This window comes from Cephus cinctus, unplaced genomic scaffold (genome assembly GCF_000341935.2).
Source record: "Cephus cinctus unplaced genomic scaffold, Ccin1 Ccin1_scaffold0048, whole genome shotgun sequence".
NCBI lineage: Eukaryota > Metazoa > Arthropoda > Insecta > Hymenoptera > Cephidae > Cephus > Cephus cinctus.
In genome coordinates, this window is record NW_014332793.1 from 131628 (window position 1) to 143225 (window position 11598).

The window sequence follows — 11598 nt, forward strand, 5'->3', positions numbered from 1 at the left end:
GTGGGGAAGAGGGGGGGGGGGGGGAGGAAGCATGTAAATACACGTGTGACCATAGTGGGAAGTTCCTGGCTCAAGCGCCACTTGGATACGCATCGTTTCAATGGATTCCGATTACGTTTCACGGATTGCATAACGAGTTGACCGTGACCAGCAAAACGAATCTGATAAACGAGACGAATGTCGCCCGGATAAGATTGCAGGGTTGTGGGGAAACGTCAGTTGAATTTTTTTAATAATCGAGAAAAGGTCGTAATCATTACTTTTTAAAGACACTGTACGTACTGTCGCCAATTGGTAAGCCTTGCTGTGTAGTTTGGGTCGTGGGCTTAAGCCAGGGGCGGGACGCGTGTACCGTTAGGGTCCTACGGGGTGCCGATCGGTTCTTGGTTGGGACAAAACTCGTTAAGACGGCCCGACGACCATAGGAATAAAAACGTTTATGACGTCTGATAGAGAGAGGGGGGGTGGCCCCATGGTGGGCTGCCAGGTAAAACTGTAACGAGATGGCCGGGTTACTATTAAGTTAAATATCGAGGTGAAGTAGCTGTACGCGGGGGGGATGGATTATAAAGACAACCATCTGTATTTGGCGAAAGCCTGGGTAAACCTTACAGTAAACTGCTGTGGGGATGGAAGCGAGATATGGGGTTACGGGTTCTTAAGGGACTGTCGGGGGTTGTGAATATTATGTAAATATATAATAATGTGCTAGGGCTGAAATCAATACGTTGATGTATATTAATTTTCAGTGTTTTTTTTTTATTTTAAGGTAGCTGATATCACAATGGCGATAGGTACAACGTGCGTTTGTTCAGGGTGGTTTACCAGGAACGCGGTGGCGAGGGTTGCTTTTTAGCCGCCCTTTGACGTTTACGACTCCAGTGACGTAAAATGGTGAGATGTATGTGGGTTACCATAGGGCACTGCTGTGTGTCTAGGCCGAGGGAGAGAGAGAGGGAGAGTGTGAAGGAAGGCGAACGAAAAAGTGAATAAGGGGATGGAAAGCTATAAGGGGTTGACGAAGAGAGGGGGATGAGAGCGCGCCGCGCCGGCTAGACGGGATCGTAAACTTCCCGATGGAACTTTTGAATTTTCGTAAGGAGTGTACCCCGCGAAGTCGACTCTCTCGCTCCTGTAAATTAGAGGTTCCCATTCTGCTACGTCCCTGTAGCAACCCCGCGATTAGCATTCCCGGATGATATCAACGGAACTGTGCGCCAGGATTGGGTACCAGCGGGTTTACGAGGCTGCCGTCGGATGTCGCCACTGTCTAGAGACTGGGTTCGTTTCTTGGCTAAACGGCAGCGCAACCCCTGCAGGTATACGATACACCCGGCGGCCGTTTACAGGTATGGAAGGGTGACGGGAGTTACATTGGGGGTGGCGCACTTGAAATTGACGACTCGCAACCCCAGTCGAACTCCAAAGCGTCCCGACGCTTCTTATCTGATCCTTAATCCGCGATGTTATCGTCCCGCGACAGTTCGAAAGCGAAAAATCTTTCGTCATGAAAAAAACAGAGAGAAATATTTAATTCGCAGAAACTACTTTTTCTCTTTTTCCTAGTACCGTCCTCCTCTCACGAGTGCACAAGCCAACCAAGGGATGTTTAGCATAGAAACGTCCTTCCGGGTCATAGCTATTCAGATTTCCTGAGCGCCTAGGCGTCTTTCCTAGGATCCCGAGTAGGGTGGCAGAGAGTACGAGTCGAAGGGCGCACAGCAGCAGGGGGAGATCGAGTGAGGAAAGACGGAAGGGAGGCTCATGGGAGAAAGAGAGAAAGGGTCGAAGAGAGAGCAAGGAGAGAGGGGATAATTCCACGGCTAAATATCGGTAAAAATCAATACTATCTTTTTCCACCCTGTACTTCGACTCTAGTTAATAATGCACATCGAGAACCGAGACGCTCGAGTTTCTCGGGTCGAGAATTTCAATTAATATAGAAAACAACCGCTTAATATTCTAATCGCAGAAATACATCTGTTTACGTACCAATTTTCATGCGACTCCTATATGTCTCGATAAACGAGAAAAAAAATAACGACCCCCTACCCCCGTCGCTAGTCTACCGTCAGAAGTTTCATCCCTAACTGCATCCCATTAGTAACGCCTGACATCCCACGGGAGAATCGGGAATTAACAAAACCAACTGCTGGAGTCAAGTAGCAAACATATCTTCTAGCATGCCAGTACGAATAACTAGGAACCTGTGCGCGCCACACCGGCAGTTCAAATACAAATGTCTATTGCAACCAGACGTCGCAGTGCCAAGCTTGAAATTTCTAATCAGTAAGTTTGCCGACGTCTCGGCTAATCTCGTAGCAGCAAATATTTTTCGATGCAAATTCCAGCGGCTAATAGGACTGGAATTTTCTTCTACATCCGTTTCCTCATGTTCCAACAAAGTGAACAAGGGAGGAAATGTTCACCTGCGGTGACATTTTTCTAGAGAGCCACCTCCTCGCAAACCCTAACCAGAGTATCCTCACCCCACGTCGTCACTCCTGGCAACCCTCCCACAACATCCCTTACCTCCTCGGTCACCTTTTCTTCCTACGTAACGCAGTCGAGTCGACGAAGATTCTAACGTTCGAGGCTAAACGCGAAAGTGTAAGCGAAGGTGGTAGACGCATGGATGGGTGGACGGACAGACGGACAGATGGACCGACGAACGGACGAGCAGGGATCCTCCGAGGAGGTGGAGGGAGGAGGAGACCAGGGATTCGCCACGGTTCTCAATCGATTTTCTTCCGTAAAAAAAAAAGAGGAAAAGAACCCAAAAAAAAACTGGAAAAAAAATGTCGAAACCTTCACAGTTTCACGGCGAAACAGACTGTCTCGTGATGAGCGCGAATGGAGGTGGAAATAATTTTAATCAAGAGAGATTATTCTGGCAAGATTTTTTTTTTGTTTGTTGCATTAAATATACGGCGGAAAGTTATTTTGAAACTTAAAAATAATCTACTTTTGGTAATGTGATGAGAATGTTTAACCTTTAGTTTTGCTGATGAAAATTTGCATTTCCGTTATGCGTTATTTTTGCTTTGTTTCTTTCCTGTTTCGAGCTGCTTTGTCCATTTTGGGGACAGAGGGAGACGCGGGGGGACGTTACATAAACCGCGAAGAGGTTACGATAAATAATTCGCAGACAGGAACGAAATAATGTGAAAAATTAAAATACGGGAAACATGAGAACCGTCGTATTCCTACTCCCTCTCCTCGAGCCCCCCCTGAACATCCCTCCTGTAACACGGGGTGGCTAGGAGGGCTTTAGGGAGAAAGAGGGGGAGAGGTGGGTCGCGTACAATCCTCTACAAAAGTCCACGTCACCCCCTCCTCGAGTACAATCCACGACAAAAATGTCGGTGTGGTACCTTTTGTAGTCTCTTTAAAAATTAAATTCTCCCATTTTTCAATGGCTGCCAAACACTCCTTCGTTCGCGTATTGCAAATTAATCGATTTTCTCACATTCGGTTGAGTACTTTTTATTTTTTACACTCGGTAGATTCTGTGTTACGTCAAGAAGACTGCATTGCCGTTTATTTCTTTCACTTTGTTCTATTTAGTTTTTTATTTTTATTTTACTTTACCAGCCTTTGCCCTAAGGGTCAATAGGGAATAAGCTATTTTAAAGGGGTGTAAATGCAGAGAATTCGTGGCGAGCTATCAGTAAGAATGTGGACCAACCACAGGGTGAGCAATAAATAACAACTGCTACCTGTGAGCCACAGGCACCTACTATCAGAGAATGGTATGTGTCCTGGCGCAGCATCATAACAGTCGGACAGCATAGATTTTAGTCCTTCCAACGTTTCATATATTCTTGGGCAAGTAGGTAGGTAGACAGGTTGGTGGATACGACGTAGGAAACGGATGAGAGTTTCAGAAGAAACTTAATAGAATATCATTCTGTAATAGTGATAATGAATGTAGGCATATGGCATAGGAGAGACCAATGATAAAATCGCATTGTACTCACAGTATATTCAGTTTGTTCTTGACGAGAAGGAGGGGATCATCAAAATTATAGGAAGAGCCAAGACTGACATCGTTAATTAGGTTTATGCAGAAGAGCGTTCCCAGGACAAACTGATTATATTACCCAGCGCTACTTTATCAGCTTCCCAGTACTGTAATAACCGGCAGCACCTTCCTCGTGGACACATTCCCTTTTTTCTTCCTTTTCATTGTATTTTGTATCCTTTTGATGCTATCATAATGCCCGTAAAATTTCTCTCGCATATTTACGTGTTACTAGGGGAATCTAAGGGCATTTTGAGTAGGATACTTTTGACGTGATACTAAGCTTTTTAGTATTCTCTCATGAATCAGTCTACAGCTTCTAGTTAGATAGTGTGTTACGATATCCTGTACCATACTTCTTGCTTCGCAACATGTAGAAGGGATATTGAAAATTTGTATGAATATTGTAAATTTGATGTCATAGCATGCTGTATGATTGTATTCTGTTATTTTACTCACCCTTGATCCATTCGATCTACTGGACCACCAGGGCCCATCATCGCAGGATGTCCAGGACCCATCGGACCTGCCATAGGATGACCTCCTGGTCCAAATGGACTTCCCGGTGGCATTCCATACTGAGGTCCTCCAAAGGGTTGTCCTGGTGAGGGAAAGTGAGGATTGCCTCCTCCTGGTGGTACAAATGGTGGTCCGGAAGAACCTGGCCGGCCAACAAATTGTGGTGGTGCACCTGATGGCGATCCAAATGGACTGGGACCAGGTCCATTGTATGGAGGACCTGAGTTATTTGGTGGCGGTGGAAATCCAGCAGAATTTGGAGGTGGTCCTGGACCTGGTGTAGAAGAGCCACTAGGTGCAGGGGATGCAGTATATTGAGGTGTCGCTGATCCTGGTGGAGGACCTTGATAAGGGGGTGCTCCAGCAGGACTGCCCGCCCCACCGGGGAACGGGCTGGGGCCCTGAAATCCTCCCGTATTGCTTGGTGGACCTCCTGAATTATTATAGGGACCCGATGTAGGGCCCCCACCCTGGCCAACAGAGTTTGGAGTAAATGGAGAAGCCTCTGAGCCGGGCGGTGCGCCCTTCCAGGAGGCAGGAGTCCCTGGGTCCTCCAGTGTGGTAGTGGCTGCCAGTGGTGTATTCAGTCGGCTACAGCCTGTAATATAAAGTTTGAGTTAAGACTCATCGATAGCATATCTTTGATTATAAAATTAGTTGAATTTATATTCTACTGCCATTCTTGTACTACAGAGTAAAGAACATCAATCACCATTGTTAGTTCCATTCGCCTTCATTGTCTCTCCGACGACAGGCTCATAGCATCACACTGAACACACTCCTTCGCAAAGCTCCTCCAGGAGCCCACACTTTCACCAGATTCCCGTAAACTATTAACACAGTATTCCACTCTCAGTAGTCCCGCACAAAACTTGTTTATAACGAATATAAAACCGCGCGTAGGTTATGTGCCGGCGACCTAACCTATAAGCACCAAAACGCGATCCGCGAGTCCCAGCACGGTCCACACACCGCGAGAACCTTTCATATACCACGATATCTCAGTAGCCGTGAAATCCAGTATGTCGTAGTTCACCAGTGCGTAAAAATGTCAATCCTTTTGGAAACAAGGGACCGTCGTGTAATCGCGTTGCCGGCATTTTCGGTCGAGTTTCCGTCTCTCAGAACAGTTTCGCGTCACTCGCGCGCCACTCCTCACGCCAACCTGCCAACCCGCACACGCAGGAGCCCGACATTATATTATTCTTCATTCATTCTAGCGTCACATTGCAAAAAAATCGCGATATCCCAAACACAAGTAACCCGGCGCGAGGGAGAGGAGGAGAGACAAGCGCGAATAAACACTACGCGAGTCAACAGACGATCCTGGCCAGGGCTGTGTCACGCGCAAGGGGCTCCACCGCCACATATATTGGGTACCGTCACGCCATGAAAACCTAACGATTCCCGTACACTAATAAAATCCCTTGCATAGGGTCAAACACTTTCCAATGTAATTAAAAAGTTCACAAAAGCACTAATTCTTGTCACGTGCTCATCAAATCATTAAACCATTGCAAAACTACTAATTTCAAAACATCATAATCACTTCATTCAACGAACAAACGGAAAGACAAACGATTTCTAGGATTAGAAAGTTTTGGGAATAATACAATCGGTGTAGCAGGGTATAAATAAAAGCCTAGTTCAGGAAGCAATTTGTGAGAAAGTGAAAAAATAGCTGCACCGTAAAATACGTGCTTTTCTCTCAAGTGTCTCAAGACTTTTCAAACGAGCACAGTAAAACGTATAAAAGCATCCAAAATGCTTCCAACACGTAGTCATCAATTAAATATCCCTTCGCACACTTTTTTTTATATGGATTTCCAATTAATTCATCAATCTCACACTAAGCTCATCATATCTTCTTTCTTATTCCGTCTCACTAGCTACTTTCTTTTTCCCTCCCTTATAGTATACGCAATTTTCACTCACACGTGTATCAACTAATGACTTTCGGAAACACACGTACGCACGTGCGCCAGGGCCGGCACGTTTCGCACACGCACCTTGTCTATATGCTGCTGTTAATCTCCCGAGCAGGCCTCACCACGTGTTCAGCCACCTCTCCACGCCCGACTGTCAACTGGATTTCTTCTTAGCTCGTTGAGAGATATTCCGCGTCCGCACGCCACGACGCTCTGCCATTTTTAGCAGACGCGGTACATACCGCCACCCTTAGGTCTTAGCCTGCCACCCCCGTTGAACCACGCGAAATACACACAAACACTGTTGGACGCCGTCACCTTTTCGCCGACCTCGCGACGCCACCAACGACGTCACTACCACTGTCGTCACCCACTGCACAGGCACATTGCAATCACCAACCCCCCTAAACTTGACAACACGATGCTCCAACGCCCTCTGGTTACCAGCAGACAGCTTGCTCAATGCTGTCCGTAAGTATTGAAGGAATAGAGTCCGTATAAAAAGATAGTTTAAAAAAAAGGGGGTAAAAGTTCACTGAGAGAGGGGCTGGACAATTTCTCCCTCCCTTATTTTTCACACCGCGGATAATCCGAGCTTGGCGCAAGTCTAGTTCAGAACCACCACCGTTTCTTCTGCCTCACAAGAGTGCACAGGGGTGAAGGGTCGAAGGTTGAAAATACAAGAAGAGCAGCAAGGTAGAGCTGAAGGAGATGGAAAAAGAAAATAAGAAGTCATTCGCAAAGTAACAAGGGTGATATTTTGAATTCCGCACGCCTTCCGTAAACACGTTTTGCAAAATCCAATCAAGATAATTTCTGGCGGGAGCCACCCCCCAACCCTTCCCCGTCAAAGGTACCAAAATAGCAAAAGCATGTAGAAGGTCGTGGATTGGTGAAGAAGGGTGGATGAAGGGGGTGCACGAGGATTTGACGCCGGCGAAGAAACTTGGCAGCCGAGTCACGCGATTTATAATTCCGCTGGAACTTTAAATCTTTTCAAGTTACTCCGTGAGAAAGTTCGACTGTGTTCAAACCACGCGGAACCATCGATGCTAACCCGCCTGCCAAACGGGGCTGCCGTTCATACTTGGTTGCGTCTTTCAATACCGGCGGCCCATTATGTCCGCCACGAGAAGGAATTACTTTTCCAAGTAAGTTTCGATCGTGTAATCGGAAACTTCGGCTACGCAGTGTCGCCTGTTGCATGCAGTGAACCGACCCTATCTAAAACTGTGTTAACGTCTGCGGGGACCTGGGTTCACTTTCTTCTGTTTTTTATTTTTTTTTTTCCCTCTACCTTATTCTTTCTCTACTTCAATCGCACGCTCACCTTAATTGGTCAGCGCGGTTTCCCGTTTTACTCGTCGCGACGTCAGCACTCAGAAATGACCGAGAGACGATTGACGCTTTTGCCAGTCAACCACAACGCCGTGTACTTTCTGCGGCATCTAGTGCCCGCCCGTCTACGAAGGCGACGTTGCGCGCTCCGTCATTTTCACAGAATCGAATAAACGTGACTTGTGTACTTTTATTTTTGTTTTTGTACAAGGAATGGTTGGTGGAATTAAAAAAAAATAATACAACGTCGCACAAGTGTTATGCAATTTTTGAAACGTGAAGAATACGTTTGAATCATCGTTGAAGCGAGACTATAGTAATCTGATAATGGCTGGAAGTTTGTTATTGAAGTTGGTAATGGATGTGAAATTTAAGGATTATCCTACAAGGGTCTATCTGTCCATGTAATTGATTTTTGGAGAAAAGTTTTGAAAGACGCGGGCACCCTGCGCACTTCGCCCCAACTAATAATACGGCTGAGTACGGCCCTGCGCCTAAACCACCCCCGACCACAGCACTGCACCTCGCCGCCGTTACTGTTTTCTGTCACTCTTGCACACACTGCACTTTTACCGGACGGTACGTAGATTCCAGAGGCGCCGAATCAGTTTCACCAGGAAGTGCGTGAGGCTCTTGGTGATGCTGGGATAGGTCCGTTCGTCAGGTCGATTCGTGGGCAGGGTTTTTTTCGCGCGTGGCGCTCCGCGTCATTTTTTTCACGTTTCAAAGTCTCCCATCGCGGGACTCAACGCCGGTTGACAGTGTCACCCTAAAAATCAATAAGGTTCACCCCAGCCCTTCCCCCCCTCCCCCCGGGAGAACCCAGGAACGTACGGGGGTCGTCAGGTCGGGGGGTCATGGCGGCTGGCTGCCTCGTCATTTTATTAGGCGACTATACGTCCCGAGGAGTTCTTTTAGTTCTTCTCTAGTTAGAGAACCGAGTAATTTTTTAATAAATTATTTTCAAATTTTGCTTTATTTCGGAAAAATTATATGCCTTTATTTTCAAACAATTTTTGACATTTTTCGAAAAGTACTCTCACTTCATTAAACTGAGTCGGTAATTATATTGACTGAGAATCACCCGAACTAATGAAATCAATCGTTACTTCAGAATTTCTAAAGAAAAAAAAAATGAAATTTGAATTACCGTATGAGTTATAATTATATAGAATTTGAAATAAGATGAACCCACGAATGAATTTAACAATAATTAAAATTTTAACATTTTCTTAAAAATGTCTCTGAGATGATAACCAAAAAGTTTTGGATTTAACCGACAAAGCATATTAGAGTCTTTGAAGAGAATTGGACTATTTTGCCAGACGTCATAAACGTGTTCCGACGTCTCGACGGTCGATCGTCGATACCGACAAAGTTCAAGTCAAGACCCGAACCCCAAACTTTTCGTATGAAATTTTGAAAATTAGTACGAAGTACACCAGTAGTTTCAAACGAGAAGAACAGCTTCTCCTGCAAGCTCGCAGAATTCCGTTCTTGACTGTGCTCGAAGCCAACTGTAGTAAAATCATAAAATAAAACGGGACAGCCATTTAAGCCGTTGCCTGGATTCCCTGTACCTCCCGCGGCTTGTCGAGCGTTGCCAATCATCAGCAGATGCAAAGAGAAAAGAGAAGAGAAAGGGACAGGAGAAAAGAATGAAAAAAAAAAGAATAAACGTTGCGCTAATAACGTATTGAAAATCATGAAAAGGAAACCGTGTAAATCCATCGTAATTTACCATTTCGTAAAATCTGAAAGAAAAATTTTTTTTAATTTTCCCCATTGCCATATTAAAAAAGAAAAGGTATTTGCCAAGAAAAAATGCATTATTCTTTTTATAATACACCCTGTATACATATACGTTCCTAATAGCCTTCAAGTGCGCATCCACAACACAATTCCCGCCTTGCGACAATCCATCGCAGATCGACAAGAGACTCGATGATCCGCGAAAAGGAAGCGAAGGTCACGTCACTCCACGAATTCCAGCTATTTTAATGACTTGACCTTGCGAGAATGCGGCTGGCCAGTTGCCACAGGCTGTCTAACCGTCCAGGACGCCGATACTTATCTATTCTCCACAAGTGTAAAGACTGAATTTGATAACCCTACCGCGTCTTAGGGTCAAGCCTTATATTTGCGATAGACAGACATCGCGTCGATCGGCGATATTCCTGCCGAGCTATCATCTATCTCACCTTGACGTTCCTTTTGCGAACGAAGACATGATAGGAGACGAGGTGGAAGAAAGTACAAAAGTCGAAAAAAATAAGGAGATCGTCATAGGAGAAGAGGAGGAGTGTATAATTTTTATGATTTTTTGTCCAACTGACCCCGATCGGCCGTGGCTTACTTACTCGTTCTCAATATGTAACCTCGATGCTATCCCAATGACCCAGACTAGATACGCCTACACTTTTTCGGTGTTCGATGTTTCTGATATTTAGAAAATCCGCGGCATGAAAGTAATCGTGACTCTGTGTCAGCTGGAAAAACTATCTCACGTCGTTATAATCCCGATTCGATAGTCGCACGTTAATATCTTTTGGCGTCACCAGCGCGCATTTAAATGACGAATTCCGCTAACGGACCCGCGACACCTGTGCCTACAGCAAAAGATCAACGACACGCGACCTCCTTTGAACCGCGCGTCCGTGCCGAAACGGACTGTCACTCGCGCGAGTCGCGAATCCCGCGAGCATTCACGTGGGAATCTCGAATCGCTCGGTAAAACAGAGAGAGAGTGAGAGTGAAGCCAGAAGTGATTGTGAATATTATCGTCGTTTATCCTGGAGGGACAGGCGATATTTTCACTCAAAATTACACTGCGCAAAGAAATTACAAAAGCTTAAGCTTCTGGTAGGGCATGAATAATTTTAAGAAGCATCTCTAAACCGTTTGCGACAATGGATAAGATAGAGAATGATAAATAAATTATAAAGGATTAGAAAATTGTTCTATTGTAATTATGATTTCCTAGGGAAAAAGAATCTAGTTATATTTTTGCGATACGGATTCGTTTCTATTTTGTTGGATATTTCGATGAAAAATCACAGGGTATCAGCAGATATGAGTAAGTAGGGTGATTGCCAGCGGGCCAATTTTCTTGAAAACCAATTACCGTCGGGAAGTTAGCGCGGGAAAATCAAAATTTGTATGTTTATAATGCTTAAAAAATTGCTCTTTAAATGCTCCATATGTTTCCGTAATTGCTCCACTGCTACTATGCAGTAATTAATAAATATTCATTAAAACAGAAAATTTTTGTTTTTATTGAAATTCCAAATAACCGAGCAGATTTTCATATGAGTTTCTTGATGAATTAATTGCTCCCGATTTGCTCCCAATTGCTCCACAATTAGTTTTTTATTTAATTAAAGCATCTTTAAATAATAAGTAAAAATTGATTTTCACTTAGCTCGATTGCAAACGTAAACATTATGATTGGTTTGCGACCACACCTATGACAGCTGCGTTCTAAGAGCAGCCGAGAGTGTGCGAACATCGTTGCCTCGGTTTATTTTCGAACACACTTGGTCAATTCAGGATTGGTCAATTCGTTTAGATCAGTATTAACTAAACCGGTTCAAGACCGCCGTGTAAACGTAGGCCTGTTATCTTCTGGGTATCGATTGTGTAACTCAAATGTAGTGAAAATACGTAAAGTGAATAGTTGTTAGCCAATCGCCAATCGCTATGCTTGTCTTCTTTTGAATCTAACACGCGATTGGCTAACAGCCATTCATTTTTCGCATTTTCACTACATTTGAGTTACACAATCGACCT

General features: G+C 44.8%; 1 protein-coding gene across 1 annotated transcript in view; it reads right to left on the minus strand.

Moving 5' to 3' along the window:
• LOC107268232 (basic proline-rich protein) overlaps positions 1-9537 on the minus strand; it is a 67550-nt gene extending 58013 nt beyond the window's left edge. Inside the window, exons 1-2 of the mRNA XM_025085823.1 lie at positions 5256-9537; positions 4484-5141 (exon numbers count right to left, since the gene is read on the minus strand). Of these exons, the coding sequence (XP_024941591.1) occupies positions 4484-5141; positions 5256-5280 (683 nt within the window). The 5' untranslated portion in view covers positions 5281-9537. The remainder of the gene's footprint in view (positions 1-4483; positions 5142-5255) is intronic.
• Positions 9538-11598: the final 2061 nt, after the last annotated feature.